General features: G+C 38.3%; 1 protein-coding gene across 9 annotated transcripts in view; it reads left to right on the top strand.

Moving 5' to 3' along the window:
* Positions 1 to 18,462, top strand: part of BBX (BBX high mobility group box domain containing) — a 285,638-nt gene that overhangs the window by 212,352 nt on the left and 54,824 nt on the right. For all 9 annotated transcript variants that reach the window (XM_036242414.1, XM_036242412.1, XM_036242411.1 and 6 more), the window contains 2 exons: positions 13,223 to 13,303; positions 16,537 to 16,611. In XM_036242414.1, coding sequence (XP_036098307.1) covers positions 13,223 to 13,303; positions 16,537 to 16,611 — 156 coding nt within the window. The remainder of the gene's footprint in view (positions 1 to 13,222; positions 13,304 to 16,536; positions 16,612 to 18,462) is intronic.

The raw sequence follows: 18,462 nt of genomic DNA, 5'->3' as shown, positions 1-18,462 counted from the left end.
GATGAGGAACCAGAGGCCGACAGGGGTTAAATAACCTGCTCAAGATTCTGTGGCTATGAAGGGACAGACCCGAGGACTGAATCCAGGAGGGAGGACTAGCAGCAGTCTTCAAGTAGCACACGGGGGCCTCTGTGAGTCAGCCCACTCGAGCTCGGTTCAGGCCCTTCTCTCCACAGCCGCAGAGCCCTGTTTCGGGGGCCGGGCACTGAGCTAAGCACTTACATTCATCTCATTTCACCTTCCCATGAGTCCTGTGTGGTTGATTTATTATTATTATCTCCATTCCATAAGTGATGAAAATAACCTCTTCAAGGTCATAGAGCGAGAAAGCCATAATACTAGGATTTAAACCCATATATTTTCCATTAAATAATGGGATAGGTGAAATCTGAGATAGGGAAAGGTGGTTTTAACAATATTTGTTAAATTAACAAATGGTTACATCCATATTTTAAATACTGTGTTTATTTAAAATGAATACAGATTTAAATAACATTGAAAATTTTCACCTTTGTTATCATTTCTGACATCAGTGAAGTAGGGAAGATAATTTTTCTACCGTTTGGTACATTTGAACTAGTTTGATATGTGTCTTTCTTAGGCTACTTTAGGGTACTGAAATGCATTGAATTCCAACCCCGCTACACACACTCTTACCCCCATACCATCAAAACTTTTATTCCTTTCTCACAGTTTTATAGCTTCTGAACATATTTTGTGAGGAAAGATACTGTATTTAAATTTTACATTAAATAGCAAATGGGCTCTTTGAACTCTCTCTTTCCCCAGGCAGAGACCTGCACATTTTATAACTCTGTTCACTGCCCATCCAGCCCAGCCTCTTCCATTTGTCAGCATTGAGGCTCAAAGCCCAGAGAATCAGGTCCTTTTACTCAACGTGATTGATAAGCATCTACTCTCAGGGAGTTCCAGGCTGCATTGCTCAAGACAGTGATGGACTTGCATGAACTCAGTTTCCCAGAGATGGGTGTAAGGAGTAGCAGCTGTTGTAGAAGTGGCCCGGAGTCTGTTCTGGACTTCTAAACCACAGGGCTATGCCACAGGGCTTATAATAATAAAAGAACTTGACTCATGGTATAAAGTCAGTAGTCCGGTAGCCCTGGTGCCCTGAGTAAAACCAGGGACTTATTCTTCCTTTCCACCAGGTGAGCCAGGTGATTTGACGGGCGTTCTGGTTGGGGAATGCTGGTTCTCACCGTGTTACTTGGTTACCAAGTAACAGGGCTCTTGGCTCTGGCTGAGCCAGTCAAGTGCAGTGCTTTAGGACTTAGGTACTCTGTAACCTTATTCAGGGTTAATTAAGAGTGGCTTCATTTTAGTCCTTAAAAATGTTTTAAAGGACTGACTTGGACATATTGCACTTACATTTAGTTCACCTGTGTTTAAGATCAAGTGCATTTCAGAACTTCATTTAACATCTCATATTAAATGCAAATAAATGATCACTTGGGTACTCACTCTGTCACAGGATACCTGGCAAAAACCACCGGTTGTATGAACGGCTGGGTCAGACTGAACAAGGGTGAGACTCAGATCCCTGGACATTGGAGTCACACAGAATCTTTACACTTGCACTCGAAAAGAATATGGAATCCTCTACCCCCAAACCCTCTTCTCCCGTAGCAGACAACCCCACCCCCACCATCCCTGAACTTCCTCATTCCCTCAAAGTCCCTGTTTCAGTGAAAGGCCTTAACCTACCTTAGAAACACTGGCATTCTTCGACCTCTCTTCCTCGGCCCTGACATCCTTCCAGACAATTACTGAGGCCTCGAAAATACCATCTCTGATTTAATTGGGGCCCCACATCTCAGCTGGTTTAGTTCCTTAACCTTCTAATTGGTCTCCTACCTTCAGTCACTCCCCAGCCAAGGTCACCTTGCACTCCACTGTCAGGTTATCTAACTGCACATCTTTCATTATGCACCTCCTCTGACTGAAAACCTTGGCTGGCTCCCCATTACCTTCTGCCTGCTTTTCAAAGAACATAGAATTCAAATTCCTCTCAGTCTGATTCATCTCCCATTACATTCCCAGACATCCTAACCCTCAACCACACTGGGAAAGTCACTGCTTCTCACATACGGGGCACTCACCTGCATACTTTTCCTCCTGCTCTTACCACAGCTTTTCTGCAGTTCTGGTACTCCTTGTAGGCATATCGCAGATGTCACTTACCTTCTTCCACTATCCCCAGAAAGAATGGAGGCTGCTGCTTTGTCCTCCCATAGGCCTTGTAATATTCCACCTGTCTGCACTTACATTCTTATGTGTGTAGCTTTTCCTTGCATTTGGATAGCAAGCAATTTAAGAGGCCAGACACATTCCCTTAGTCTTATTTTATTCCTCAGCATAAAATGCACAAGTGGAATGTAAGCTTCTTGAAAGCAGCAGTCTTTGGGGCTGACACATAAAAGGTTTATTGAACTGAACCATCTGTTGAGGGGAGTGAGTACTTAATAAATATTTGAATTAGCAAGGACAGGCATGTGTCGTTCAAATACAAACGCACTTACCCCTTGGTTGCTTGTGTGTTCATCACAGTGCGGCTGTGGTGGCTGTGGCCTTGTACCTAGTGAAGTAGGAACAGGTTCTTGCTAACACCTAGCTATCCAGAGCACTTGCAGCACCTCTGACTGGTGTGATCTTGTTTTATATCAGGGGCCTGGATTATGTTTCTGTGCCTACAGTTTTCAAGATCTGAATTGTACCTTTGTGGGAAAAATACTATTTTATCATCATTCTTAATTATACTAATCATTCCTCTTCCTTGGTTATTGTGAATTATAGCTAAATCAAAGGGAAGATTGGACTTAAAGGAAATTAAATATATGGTTAACTTTGCTTTTGAAATCCCTTTAACTGTTTTCTTTCTTGGGTATATAGCTACACCTAGTGGCTTTATGGATTATTTCAGAGACTTTCTAGAAACAGCTTTATTGGTTTTTTTTCTCCCTTCATTTATTTTTTTGTTTTGTTTTGTTTTGTTTTTATTCTCATCTGAGGACATTTTTACATTTATCTTCAGATAGAGCAGGAGGGAGAAAGGAGGGAAGAGAGAGAGAGAAACATCCACATGAGAGAGAGACATCAGTTGGCTGCCACCCACACAACCCCAACTGGGGCAGGGGACAAATTGCCACCGAGGTATGTGCCTTAGCGGGAATCGAACCCTGGACTCTGGTCTGTGGGCCAGTGCTCTTATCAGCTGAGCCAGACTGGCCAGGGCTTCTCCCTTTATTTAACCTCTGCTTATTCAGTGTTTTTTCTTTCTTTTTCTCTTCTTTTCATTCATTTTATTTTTCCATTACCAACCATCCCCTCTATGTCCTCTTCTACCCCACCCCCATAATCACCACGCTGTTTTCCATGTCCGAGAGTTTTCTCTCTTTACTTTTCTTTTTTACTCAGTTTCTCCACACACCTCCAGATGACTGCCTGCTGTCTATCTACGAGTCTCTGTTTTGCTTGGTAGTTCAGTTTGTTCATTAGATTCCATATATGAGTGAAATCATATGGTGCTTGTCCTCTAACGGGCTTATTTCACTTAGCATAAGTTTTTCAGGTCAGCGTCTTTTTTTTCTTTCCTCTTAATTAATGAACAAATATCTTTGACTCTTTATATTCTGTTATATTTAGAAAATAAGCTGATGCTAGCATAGGAATGGATATTGAAGAATTGATGTTTATCCATAACAAGCATGCCCCACCTAATAAGTAATTTAGAGCACTGTAAATACAAACAACAAGGCAACAAGGCTTGGGATCCTCTGACTAATAGCATTCTTAAATAGGAGCCTTTTGTGGGAAATACCTTCTTCATTTTATGTGGATGTAATCCCAGATTTCTTTACCAAATGTGTGTGTACACATCATGCATGCACAAATATTCACACTTGCATTGGATGCCTTATTTATTAAGCACTCAAGAATGAATTCTACATATATACATCTTCCATGTCATTGAACCAGTTTTACATTTTGAGATTTTAGATGGAAATATGTCTAGTATGTATCACATGCATTTCTGTCTTTTAATAAAGGATATATTTTATAATTAGTCTTATCCTGACAACTTAGAATCATAGTTATAAATATTAATTCTTGCAGTGAACTGATGCCTTCAGGAGAAACGTGGGGCCATTTGCCCTACTTTAGTTTCTTTTAGATAGACCATGGTGCTTTGTAAACATTTGTGTCCGTTCTTTGGGGCTTTTTTCTCTTCTCCATGTGTCTTCTCACTGCTGACATTGTTTGTTTGTTTTTCACCCTTATTTCTTTTTCTTATCCTCACTCTTGGCCCTGTTTGATTTTCTGCCTCTACTGTAGACTAGAGAGTTAGGTAATCACATCACTTAGTGCTAACCCAATTCTCCTGGCTCCTAATTTTGTTCTCTTTCCATTATCCTGCACTAAAGATATATGTTAAATCAACACAGCTTTAAAGTAAGAGTAGCTACATTTTTAGAGAGAACATTGTCCACTGGAGTAAAATGCCTAAGCCTTAGTGATTGTGTTACTCTCATTTTAACCATTGGGCAGCCTTTGTTGTATGATTCCTGTCCAGGCTATTGAGATTCTTCATGCTCACATAGAGAATCAAGTCAGTCAACAGAAGTCTATGCATGTGGGCTGTGCTCACCATACACTTGGATGCATAGCAGATGTACAATATTTCTTACAGCTGCATAGTACTCCATTGTGTATGTGTACCACTACTTTTTTATTCATTTGTCTACTGAATATTGTGCATCTGCTATGCATCCAGGTGCATGGTGAGCCCAAGCCCACATGCATGAACTTGTATAGTAATGATCAGATAATCTATAAACAGCACTTGAAAGAAAGTTTACTTTTCTTCTTACAGTTGATATGAACTCTAATTAAGCCATAGGGTAACTTAATGCCTTACAAGTGATAACTATTTCTTTCTTTTTTTTTTTTATTAATTTATTTTTGTTACAGACGTTTCTCCTTTTTTCCCCATTGACACCCTACTCCTCATCCCCCCAACCCCATTCCCAGCTTTGATGTCCATCGGTTATGCAAATAGTTCTGTGGTTTATCCACCCCCTACCTCCTCTTCTGAGAATTGTCAGTCTGTAACCTACTTCCGTGTCTCTGGGTCTACCCCGTTATGTTCATTATATTCCACAAATAAGTGAGATCATATGATACTTGTCTTTCTCTGCTTGGCTTGTTTCACTTAGGATAATACTCTCCAGGTCCCTCTATGTCATCTCAAAGGATAAGAAATCTTTCTTTCTTACAGCTGCATAGTACTCCATTGTGTATATGTACCACTGCTTTTTTATTCATTTGTCTACTGATGGAAACTTGGGCTGTTTCCAGATCTTAGCTATTGTAAACAGTGCTGCTACGAACATGGGGATACATATATTTTTTCTGATTGGTGTTTCAGGCTTCTTAGGGTATATTCCTAGAAGTGGGATCACTGGGTCAAATAGAAGTTCCATTTTTAATTTTTTGAGGAACACCATATTGTTTTCCATAGTGGGTGCACCAGTCTGCATTCCCACCAGCAGTGTCCTAGAGTCCCCTTTTCTCCACACCCTCACCAACACTTCTTGTTTGATGATTTGTTGATGGCAGCCATTCTGACAGGTGTGAGGTGATACCTCATTGTTGTTTTAATTTGCATCTCTCTGATGATTAGTGATGTGGAGCATTTCTTCATATGTCTCTTGGCCATTTGTTTTTTTTTGTTGTTTTTTTTTTATCCTCACCCGAGGACATTTTTCCATTTTTTGTTCAGAGAGAGCGGGAGGGAGAGAGAGGAAGAGAGAGAGAGAAACATCGTTGTGAAGGGACACATTGAGTGGCTGCCACCGCACGACCAACCAGGGCCGGGGACAAACTGCAACCGAGGTACGTGCCCTTAGCGGGAACCGAACCCAGGTCTCTCTGTACCGCAGGCCGACGCTCCAACCGCTGAGCCAAACCGGCCAGGGCTCTTGGCCATTTGTATGTCCTATTTGGAGAGGTGTTTATTTAGCTCCTCTGCCCATTTTTTAATTGGGTTCTTTGTGTTCCTTTTGTTGAGTTGTATGAGCACTCTATATATTTTGGAAATATATAGAGTATTTCCAAATGTATTCCTGATGTATTATTGGCAATTATGCTCTCCCAATATAGTGGATTCACTTTCCATTTTGATCGTTGTTTCTTTTGCTGTGCAGAAGCTTTTTTGTTTGATGTAGTCCCATGTGTTCATTTCCTCCTTTGTTTCTGTTGCCTTAGGTGATGTATCAGTGAAAATTCTGCTGAGTATAATGTCCTAAATTTTGTTGCCTACATTTTCTTCTAAGTTTTTTATGGATTCACAAGTCACATTTAAGTCTTTTATCCATTTTGAGTTTATTCTTGTGTATGGGTGTAAGTTGATGGTCTAGTTTCATTTTTTTTTTTAACGTAGCTGTCCAATTTTCCCAACACCATTTATTAAAGGGGCTGTCTTTACTCCACTGTATGCTCTTGCCACCTTTGTCAAATAGTAATTGAGCATAATGTCTTGGGTCAATTTCTGGGTTCTCTGTTCTGTTCCACTGATCTATAAGCCTGTTCTTGTGCCAGTACCAGGCTGTTTTGATTACAGTAACTTTGTAGTATAACCTGATATCTGGTATTGTGATCCCACCTACTTTGTCCTTTTTTATCAAGATTGCTGTGGTTCCCTGGCTGGTTTGGCTCAACAGTTGGAGCGTCAGCCTGCAGGTCAGAGTCCTGGGTTCAGTTTCCGTTACGGGCACATACCAAAAAAAAAAAGATTGCTCTGACTATTCAGGGTCTTCTTTGGGTCCATAAGAACTTTTGAAGTATTCGTTCTAGTTCTGTGAAATATGTCGTTGGTAGTTTGATGGGGATTGCATTGTATCTATAGATTGCTTTGAGTAATATGGATATTTTAATGATGTTAATTCTTCCAATCCATGAACAAGGTATGTGCTTTCACTTTTTTATATTTTCCTCTATTTCTTTTTTCAATGTCCTATAGTTTTCTGCAAATAAGTCCTGTACTTTTATGGTTATGGTATCTTAATTTTTTTGCCACGATGGTAAATGGGATTGTTTTCTTAGTTTCTCTTTCTTTGGTTCATCATTGGTGTATAAGAATGCCGTCCATTTTGTGACGTTAATTTTGTATTCTGCTACTTTACCAAATTCATTTATTAAGTCTAGTAGATTTTTGATGGAGTCTTTAGGGTTTTCTCTGTATAATGTCATGTCATTTGCAAATAATGACAGTTTCACTTCCTTTTTTCCAGTTTGGATCCCTTTTATTCTTTCTTCCTGTCTGATTGCTGTGGCTAAGACTTCCAGTACTATGTTAAATAAGAGTGGCAAAAGTGGGCATCCCTATTTTGTTTCTGTTTTTAAGGGAAATGCTTTTATTTTTTGCCCATTGAGTATGATGTTGGCTGTAGGTCTTTCATATATAGCCTTTGTTATGTTGAGCTATGATCCCTCTATTCCCATGTTGCTGAGCATTTTTATTAGAAATGGGTGCTGGATTTTGTCGAATGATTTTTCAGCATCTATTGATATGATCATGTGTTTTTTATCTTTCATTTTGTTTATGTGGTGTATCACATTTATTGATTTGCGAATATTGTACCAGCCTTGCATCACTGGGATGAATCCCACTTGGTCATGGTGAATAATTTTTTTGATGTATTGCTGGATCAGATTTGCCAGTATTTTGTTAAGAATTTTGGCACCTATGTTCATCATGGATATTGGCCTGTAGTTTTCTTTCTTTGTAGTGTCTTTTTCTGGTTTTGGAATTAGAATTATGCTGGCCTCATAAAACGAGTTTGGAAGTCTTCCTTCTTTTTGAATTTTGAGGAGAATGGGTATTAGTTCTTTGAATGTTCAGTAAAACTCCCTGGTGAAGCTATCTGGGCCTGGGCTTTTGTTTGCTGGGAGAGTCTTGATTACCTCTTCAATTTCCTTAGTTGTAATTGTTCTGTTCAAGTTTTCTATCTCTTCCCAGTGCAGTTTTGGGAGACTATGTGTTTCTAGAACTTAGTCCATTTCACTTAGATTGTCGAATTTGTTGCCATATAATTGTTCATAGTATTTGTTAATGATCCTTTGTATTTCTGTGATGTCAGTTGTTACTTCTCTTTCATTTTTGATTTTGTGTATTTGGGTTCTCTCTCTTTGTTTCTTGGTGAGTCTAGCTAAGGGTCCATCAATCTTGTTTATCTTTTCCAAAAAACAGCTCTTTGTTTCATTGATTCTTTGAATTGTTTTTGTGGTCTCTATGTCATTTATTTTTGTTCTGATCTTTACTATTGTCTTCTACTTGCTCTGGGGTTTTCTTTTTGTTTGCTTTCTAGTTCTTTAAGTTGTGAGGTTAGATAGTCTATTAGAAAATTTTTTTGTTTCTTGAGGTGGGCCTGTAGTGCTATGAACTTCCCTCTCAGAACTGTTTTAGCTGCATCCCATAGGTTTTGTGTTGTTGTATGTTCATTTTCATTGGTTTCCAGGAAGTTTTTAATTTCTTCCTTGATCTCCTCGGTAACCCATTCCTTGTTTAATAACATGCTATTTAGCCTCCATGTTTTCAAATGTCTTTGCATGTTCTTGTTGCAGTTGATTTCTAGTTGCATGCCATTGTGATCTGAGAAGATGCTTGATATGATTTCAATCTTCTTGAACTTGTAAAGACTTAGTTTGTGTCCTAACATGTGGTCTATCTTTGAAAATGTTTCATGTGCACGTGAGAAGAATATGAATTCTGTAGTTTTGTGTGTATTTCTCTGTAGATATATAATAAATCCATTTGGTCTAGTGCTTCATTTAGAGTCTCCGTTTCTTTGTTAATTTTTTTGTTTAGGGGATCTATCCAGTGATGTCAGCGGTGTGTTGAAGTCCCCTGCTATGACTGTATTGCTGTTGATTTCTCCTTTGAAGTCCTCCAGAAAATTTTTGATATATGTTGGTGCTTCTATATTGGGTGCATATATGTTTACCAAGGTTATATCTTCCTGTTGGATAGATTTTTTCAATATTAAGTAGTGGCCTTCTTTGTCTCTAGTTATGGTCATTTTGAAATCTATTTTATCACATATGATTATTGCTACCACAGCTTTGTTTTCTTTTCCATTTGCTTGGAAGATTTTTTTCCATTCCTTCACTTTCAACCTTTGTGAGTCTTTTGTTGTAAGGTGGATCTCTTGTAAACAACATATATGAGTCGTGCTTTCTTATCCATTCAGCTACTCTGTGTCTTTTTATCAGAGCATTCAAACCATTTACATTTAAGGTGATTATTGATATGTACTTATTTATTGCCATTTTTTGTTTAGTGTGGTTATATTTTTTTTTCTATTTCATTTCTTGCAGTGCTGGTTTGGTGCTAATGGATTTCTTTAGCCTTCTTTTGTCTGGGAAGCTATTTATTTGACCTTCTACTTTGAAAGATAGCCTTACTGGATAGAGTAGTCTTGGATTTAGATCTTTGTTTTTCATGACTTTGATTACTTCATGCCACTCCCTTCTGGCATGTAGTGTTTGTTGAGAAGTAAGCTGAGAGCCTTATGGGGGTTCCTTTGTAGGTAACCTGTTGCTTATCTCCCGCTGCCTTTAGGATTCTCTCTTTGCCTTAAATTTTTGGCATTTTAATTACTATGTGTCTTGGTGTGGTCCTGTTTGGGTTCTTCTTACTTGGGGCTCTCTGTGCTTCTTGAACTTGAATGCCTTCTTCCTTCACCAAATTAGGGAAGTTTTCTGTCACTATTGTTTCAAATATATTCTCTAACCCTTGCTCATCTTCTTCTTCTTTGGCGACTCCTATGATACGAATATTATTCCGTTTCTATTTGTCCCACAGTTCTCTTAATCTGTCTTCCTGGTTTTTAATTGTTTTTTTTTTTTTTTTTTTTTTTTTCATTTTGGTTTTCTGATTGGTTGATTTTTTTCTACCTTGTCCTCTAATTCACTGGTCCAGTCCTCTGCTTCTTCTTCTCTGATGTTTAGTCCTTCCAGTGTGTTCTTTATTTCTGCTATATCATTTTCCACTTCTTCTTGGTGGTTTTTCATTTCTGGTTGGTTGATTTTCAATGCTTCTATATCTTTATCATTCTCTTGAGCTTCCTCAAGATCATGGCTCTGACCTCTTCCTCTGATAACTTGCTTAACTGCATTTTATTTATCTCATCTTCAGTAGAGGTCTCTTTTTCTTTCATTTAGCATTTGTTTCACCATTTTAGCTATGTCAGTGGGTTTTGGAGCCTGCCAAATTTTTTTTGTGGGTGTTGGTGTTCTGCTGTTTGTGGCTTCTTCTACTGGATTTAGGTGAGCGTGGGAGGACCTAAGTTAAACACCACTGCCAAGTCTTACTTTCCTGGGTAGATTTGCAAGCCCAGGAAGGGTTCAGTTATCCTCTAGCTTTTTGCCTGGAGGCTATTAGTCTCTGTTACTTGAAGAGCCTTGAGTTCTCAGTTGAATGAAAAACTCCCTCAGGTGTTCATTGTAAGAGGGTTTTTGAGGGTGGGGCAGATGCTGTTTGTTAATTAGCCTCAATCTGCATTTCCATGGCCCACCTGGGTGGGATTGAATCCCTGAGGGAGGGGCCACCACCTCTCCTTAGAGCCCTGGAAAGGAGTCAGATGGCCTCAACTCAGCAAAAGCTTTGAGTTCCCTCCAAATCCCACGTGTCCCCACACAGGTCCAGTCCAGTCTGCCCTCCCGGTGCCGGAACCGAAGGTGAGTGGCTGTGGCTATTTTAGCACTCTGTCTAGGCCCTCTGCGCTGTGGAGTGGGCTTGGGATTTTAACTCCGAGGGCACTGCTCGCAGCTAAGACTGCTCCTGTCCGTGGCCTCCCAGCCCCCCTCTCGTGCCTCTGCAGTCCTTCCAGGATCAATTCAGTGTCCCTGGTTATATGGTCCTCGCAAACTGCTTTTCTGTTGCCTTTTTCTGACGATTTGTCTTTATTTTAGTTGTAATTCCAGTTTGGTCCTTGGAGGTGGTCGGTGTAGATTCTATTCACTTCACCACCATTTTGGAATCCTCAAGAATATATATTATATAGGCTTTATGCAGTGTAGCTACCTTAAATGATAATATATTCAATTCCATATATCTTTTCTAGATTTCTGTCATGTGTACAGCCAACATTATTAAAGTTTCATAAGGACACTTTATAATTTTCATTTAGTCCTACACTTGATTTTAAATCAAATCTTGATTATTTACCAAGATATCTGGGGGCTAAACACATAAGATTTCTTTTCTTAAATCAGGACAGTATTGATTTTTTTATTTCTAAATTACAATATAAAGATATATTTTGTTCTAGTACTCATTCTGGTGAGGAATATTTTGTGGCTTGTAATTCAGGATTCGTTGGCCTTCTTTTTAGTGCATTTTGTGTCTCCCAGGCTTCAAATCCTTGTAGAGCAAATAAAAACACTATTGGGCCATTTGGCACACTGCTTGTCAGATAGTCATGTGCCAGTCAGGGAGTCAGGCTTCGCAGCCAGACCACAGGTGGCAAATTAGTTAGAATTTTGCATCTTCTCTATGGAGCTTATCTCTGGGAGAAGGTGGCCATTACTCTTTCAAATCCAGAAGTGACAATTATAGTTTCAAATGCTTGTACCTGCCTAAGGGTCTGTGGTGCTTTTTGAGAATCACATTTTCAGTGTCTAATGAAGAGGTTCAGTGAGAAACTGTTCTCAGGAATGTAACCTGGGTGACTGTCAGCCCTTTGCATTGGATTCAACCATCTTATATCATTCCTAGCAACTATTAAAATTACATTGGAAAAGGGTTAATAACACAGAATAATTAATGTATCTTTAAAAAAGAACATTCTATAACTATAGTACAATAACCCAGTTTTGTTGAAAATATTACCTACATATACAACTGGAAGAATATATACAGAATATTAACAGCACTTACCTATAGGAGATAACACTATAGATGATTTGTCTGCTGGGTTTTTTTTACATTTTCACAGTAGACTTGAATATTTTCATGTCAGAACTGTTATTAAAAGTATTTTTAACTTCTATTTTTCTCTTAAAGTGAAAGATAAAATTTCCCCTAATACTCTCTAACCTTGTCATGCAGGAAAGAGAGAAAGGAATACAGTTTTGTGATTTAGAAGACTTGTGGACAATTTGCATTTAGTTCATTCAGAACATACTTGTTGAGTATCTGTATTGTACCCAGGCAGTGTTAGGATTCTGTAGTAAACAAAACCCCTGGGAGAAGATGGACGATAAGCAGATATTTTTCTCTTGTGGTCATCAGTGCTCAGTGCCATGTAGATAAAGAATAAGATCATTGAATATTGGTAAGGAGGTTGGGGGTAGAGGGGTGGGATATTATTTACCACTCCAGTGCTAACTTTGTTCAGCTGTTAAAAAGGGCTAGATCAGAGGAATAATGAAATCCTTCCCTCTCTAACATTGTGAGTCCTGTAAATTTTGAATTACAGTTTGTCTACCTAAGTGATTATATCATCCAGATGCAGAAATGAGTTTGTTGAGTTCATTGAGATGAAGAGGAAATGTGTTTCCTGAGACAATAACTTGATTAATAACAAGAATTTTGAAAAGCAAAACAAAACATTATGTTTCTGTAATAGTTGTTAATAACGAAAAGCACAAATGAAGATGGCAGAGCCTTAAATGTCTACCCAACATGGAACATGGTTTAAAAGAAGACATGTAATATAAAAGAAAGTCCTATGCAAAAACTAACATTTCTAAGATTGAGGCTTGTGTATAAATGCATGAAAACATGAATTCGACTTCAGTTTTGTTTTCCCAAAGGTTTGTATTTTCAAACCTCTTGTGTTCATGTAGTCTGATGATGTGAAATATCAAAGAAAAAGGACGTGAAAGAAGTAGACCCTCTCTGAGTTTGGTGACAGAAAGCCAAGAGGTCAAATGGGCATCATTGTAGAAATTTTTCTTAGGTGAATATTAACCTTCTAAGATGCATTGTCTTGCTCACATGCTATGTATGGCATTATTTACAGTTGAATGGCCCCTTGTATAAAACTTTGCAGACTATACTTTTTTTGTCACAGTATTGCCTCAACTTAGGGCAATCAAAGTCATTCTTTTCTCAAATAGGAATGTGTTAGGTGGCATTTATCTCCTGTTATATTCCAGAAATGCCTCCTGTGATGCTTCATCCCGTCTTTCCTTGTTTCAGATATCCTCTGGCACGTGCAGGCCTGATGTTTCAGAATCCCCTGAATTCCGTCAGAAGTCACCATTATTTCAGTTTGCTGAGGTAATATATTGCGATTTATACTTAATAAAGACATTGTAAAATGAGCTTAAATTTGGGCTGTTGACAGTAACTTGATGACGAACTCTGCTTTAGCTCAATTGACTATAAATGGGAAAATCAAATTTTTGAAAAGATATTTTGGAACTCCAGAATCTCTTAATTAAGGAATAACTATATGTTTACAAAAGCTTATTATTAAGCCCTGAGTATTATTATACTTAAGCCTCATCAATAATTTTTATTCATGGATAGTAAAATTAAGAATGTAATTGAGTCCTGGCTGGTGTGACTCAGCTGGTTGGAGTGTCGTACAATGCACTGAAAAGTCTTGGGTTCAGGGCGCATACCCAGGTTGGGAGTTTGATGTGTGAGTGAGGCAACTGATTGATGTTAGTCTCTCTCTCTCTGTCTCTGTCTCACTCCCTTCCTCTATCTAAAATCAATAATAATAATAATTTTTTGAAAAGAATATAATTGAATTATTGTTAGAACTTAGTCACTTACAGGTGTTAAATCAGAAGACAGAAGCAACTCATGGTTGTTGATTGGTTATGCATGCCTTTTGTTTTAGTTTACTTTTTTTTCCATTGAGACTTCAGCATGCAGTGGCAGTTTTTGAAGCCTTATTGTCAAACCTGTTACTCTCAATACATCTCTAACATTGGCCAAAAGAGATGATGTAGAAAAGCACATTATCCTTGATATCAAGTGTAAAGGTCAAGACTGCTTCCCAAAATAATCTTCATTTACCCTAGAACTCAATATGGAGTCATCATTGATTAATTTTTTCTGAACTTTAAAGCACGTGGTCTTCCTTTGATCGCTTGAATTGTCTTTCACTCAACCTTCCTAACATTTGCCTGTTGCATAACAGTTTCGTACAACGAGAGTGTGCTTTTAGTTTCGGATTTTTTTCCCTCTCTAATGTCCTTTTCTGGTGGTTTTCTCATTGGCAGACTGGTTTTTACAGGGGTACCTTAGGCCATTCCTTTTAAGACATTGTTTGCAATATGTCTAAATGCCCTGCAGATAGCATAGGAATGTTATGACGTATTTGCTGACACACATTCCTTATATATCACTTTCCTTTCTGTCTCTTTGTGAGATGCACCCTGAATTCCAGTTGTTTTGTACATTGTTTCCTAAAGCCTTCATGTAACAGGGGATTCACCCTGTTCTTCAGAAGTTATATTCATGTTAAATAATGTTGGCCCCAACTTTGAAAGCGGTGATGTTTAACCATTGATCTCTGAACCCCCAGGGATATAATGAAATCTCTAAAATTTTATATGAAATTTGGTTGTGTTGGCATATGTACATTATTGTAGGTTCTACAGCATATGGATGATTCCAAAGAGATTTCTTGACCCCTTGTTTTATATAAAGGGTCCCTGATCTAATACTTCTTCCGGAACTCCCTACTCATATCATTAACTGAATATCCCATGTCCCGGTATTAATATGTAAAAGATCCTTTGTTGAAAGAAAAACTTGTAAAATGCCTTTCAGAAATCTAGATGGTTATACCACTGGTTCTCTTTTTTGTTCCCTGTCTGATTTAAGCCTTGAAGAAAAACACCTTCCCTTACATAAACTGTTTATCTTCTCGGACTTTTATAGAGGGTTGGTAGGCATAAAAAGTTGTGTCTGAAGTAAGACCTGCCCAGTGTCTAATTCTCAGAACTTCAGGAAAGTCCTTGTGGATTCATGTTTGCAGTCTGTACAGCTTGCACACGGTGGTCCTTTGAAATGATGGGGTTCATCATTTCAAATGATGCAGTTTTACCCACACATGTCTTCAGTGTCTTGGGAGCATTTGATTAAATCTTACCCATTGATGATAGTTTGTTTCTATCTAGTTAGTTAAATAGGATCAGGGGGTCTTTTTTTTTTTTTTAATTTTATTGATATTTATTCTAAGAATGTTTGTATGTCTGATTCAGAACTTTGTGTGGAATTAAAATTTTCCTAATGGCTTCAGCAGTGAATAAAGTCAATGATTCCACCACTTTCTCTACCCCTTCTTATCCCTAAAAATTGCTTTGATACTATATCACCAATTGGTTTCATTGTTTTTCTAACCAATGTAATTTGAGATTTAAAAATGATTTTGATAGTTATGATTAAGATGTATTTTGGCTTAGTAAGTACCCTTTGATGGAGTTGGTGAGCACCGTTAGTTAAAGAAAAAGACTTTGATTGGGCTGGGAATGAGCTGAATTTATCGTCCAGGCTTTCTGCTCTTGTGACTCACTTTCCCCTTATATTGTGACTGGACAGAAACGTATTCATTTTGGAACCAAAATTAATAATTGACCTTGCTCTCAAAAAATCCTTGGAAAGTTTTTCCACATGGCCCTCAGAGCAAACTAATGAGGCTACCATAATTACCAAGTGGAAACAAAAAGTCTCCTAACTAAACCAAATGTGGTAGGACAGAATCCTCTGTCCACTGTCAGACAGCTGAAGTGTGTGTGTGCGCGCGCACGTGTGTACAGTGTCATAAGAGAAAGACATGCTGTTTGTTCATCTTCAGTGAACAGTTTATTAGGTTCTATGGCTCTCTTGCCATGTCTTATTTTCTTCTCATCATAATTCTGTAAAATGGAGATGATTTTCATCATCACCAATTTACGGTTGGGAAAAACAAGTTGCAAAAAGATTAGCTGAGCTGCCCAAGGTCATGTGGCTAGTGAAGAACATATCTAAGATTCAACCCCAGATACCCTGACCCACATTCATGTGCTTCTCCAGTATTATTTCACAACTGCCTCTGAGCAGAAAACAGCTCCGGGGAAGTGATGTAGGGAAGAGAGAGAGTGACTGGCTTTACTTGCAGCTTCCAGCTTTTAGTAGTATGTTAAGAAATTCAGTGAGTGTCAGTGGGGGAAAATGGAGAAACATCTCTAACAAAAATAAATTAATTAATAAAAAAAAAAAGAAGGAAATTCATCTCAATAGGTCTCAACTGCTGTTTGACACATACCTGATACCCTTAAAGGAGACATGAAAAATTAGCCAAACTCAATCTTTCTGTTCTTTTCAATCATCTGTTTTTAGAAACATGGCCTTTGTCTTTCTTTATCATTTATACTATTCTTCTAAAAGGGATTGAAGGTGATGACTCATGTCTTAATCTTTATCTGTGTCTACAGTGGAAATATATGGCAAAATCTATTAGTCTGATATGAGAAAATGTCCTTGTGCATTAAAAATTACTTGTTTCTTTTTAGATATCTTCAAGTACATCCCACCCCGATGCTCCTTCAAAACAGTGTCAAGCATCAGCCTTGTTTCAGTTTGCAGAGGTATGGCCTTCTTTTTTCTAATACTTACTGGGTTCAGAAAACTTACTGAGCTCAGGAAATATTGGAATGAGGTTTTAATAACATATAGCGAACTTTAGGCATGCCTCTCTCTTGCCATGCCTGGCATAATACACACAACAGCATATGTATTACTTTTTGCTATCTTTACTGTAATCACAGTCAGATCAGCTCTCTCTCTCTCTCTATATATATATATATATATTTTTTTTTTACTCCTCACCTGAAGATATGTTTCCATTGATTTTCACATAGAGTGGGAGGGAAAGAGGGCTGGGGAGAGAGAGAGAGAGAGAGAGAGAGAGAGAGAGAGAGAGAGAGAAACATCTTTGTGAATGAGACACATTGATTGGTTGCCTCCTGCATGACCCCAACCAGGGCCAGGGATTGAACTGCAACTGAGGTACATGCCCTTGACCAGAATCGAACCCAAAACTCTGGTCTGAGGGCCAACACTCTAACCACTGAGCCAAACTGGCCAGGGCCAGCTCCATATTTTATACCCATTTTATAACCATTCATTAAAGAGTTCATTCAGAATAAACACTTTCCAGTAATTATTTCATTTTGCCTTGTTTTTTATTTGTTTTTAAAGTTTGGAAAAACTACTGTCAACATGAAGGCCATAGGATTCCAATTTATTAAATTTTCTCAACAGTGAAATTATATGCTGTATATCATGAATAACTTTCAGAGCAAATGCAGTGTGAATTTGACCTGTGAAATCATCAGCGCTTAGCTTTCATTGTGGTGTAGCTTCAGCCAGTATTTTTTTTTTTAATTCTCACTGAGAATATTTTTTTTCCATTTATCTTCAGATAGAATGAGAGGGAGGGAGGGAAGGAGGGGGAGAGAGAGAGCGACAGAGAGAGAAAGAGAGAGAGAAACATCAGTGTTAGAGAGACAGACACATCCACTGGTCGCCTCCCATGCCACCTAACCAGGGCGGGGATGAACCGCAACCAAGGTACGTGCCCTTGGCCGGAATTGAATTTGTGACTCTTTGGTCCGTGGGCTGATGCTCTAACCACAGAGCCAAACTAGCTAGGGCTCAGCCAGTATTTTTATTAGTGTTTAATCTCAAGCTTGGGTCCGGTCAGCTCTTGAAGGATCTGGGATTTCTTTAGTTTATCCAGCAGAGAGAGCACACACTAGAGAGCATTTTCTTGGTTGGTTTGATTAGAAGGCAAATCTGATATGCTTGATTTTGCCACAAAGCCCCAGCTTCCTCCATAGGCTCATTGCTAATGATAAATAATAAAATGTATATATTTCTTGAAAATAAGATGCCTGCTTTAGGTCTTTTCCCCTTTTTCTTTTTATTAATTCCAGCAAAAAATGCATAGCATAAACTGAGCCATTTTGTATGGAGTTGAGAGGAAATGACAAGCAGGACTGTTCTGTTTAATATTGATGTATTGAGTCACTTTGATTCACTCAATAAAGAGCGCTGCATAAGTGAAATATAAAATGATATCCTTTTGGCAGGAGAAAACCCAACATCTTACTTTGAAAATGAGAAAAACTACTTTTAGCCCTTAACGTTAAAAACAAAGTTGCTTCCTCTTGGGACAGTCGTGTCAATCACTGTGACTTGATACTACCAATCGGCTTGCTAATCTGCTAGAGCTCACTGCCAGTCTACGTGAGCTATAGAGGGCTGTGCTATGAAAGTGCTAAAACAATATAAAGTGTTATCATTTCATGAACAATTTGCTTGATGAATCTGAAAAAAATTAAGATTTTATTATAATTTTTCATTATGATAAACAGGCTATTTTCATTGTCTAGGGAAATAGTTTTGTTCAGCATTTCCTTGCTTTCCTCCAGTTG

The sequence above is a fragment of the Molossus molossus genome, unplaced genomic scaffold (genome assembly GCF_014108415.1).
Source record: "Molossus molossus isolate mMolMol1 unplaced genomic scaffold, mMolMol1.p scaffold_m16_p_5, whole genome shotgun sequence".
NCBI classification, from domain to species: domain Eukaryota; kingdom Metazoa; phylum Chordata; class Mammalia; order Chiroptera; family Molossidae; genus Molossus; species Molossus molossus.
Note: the sequence above shows the minus strand (reverse complement) of the source record. Positions and strands in the feature narration are given on the sequence as shown.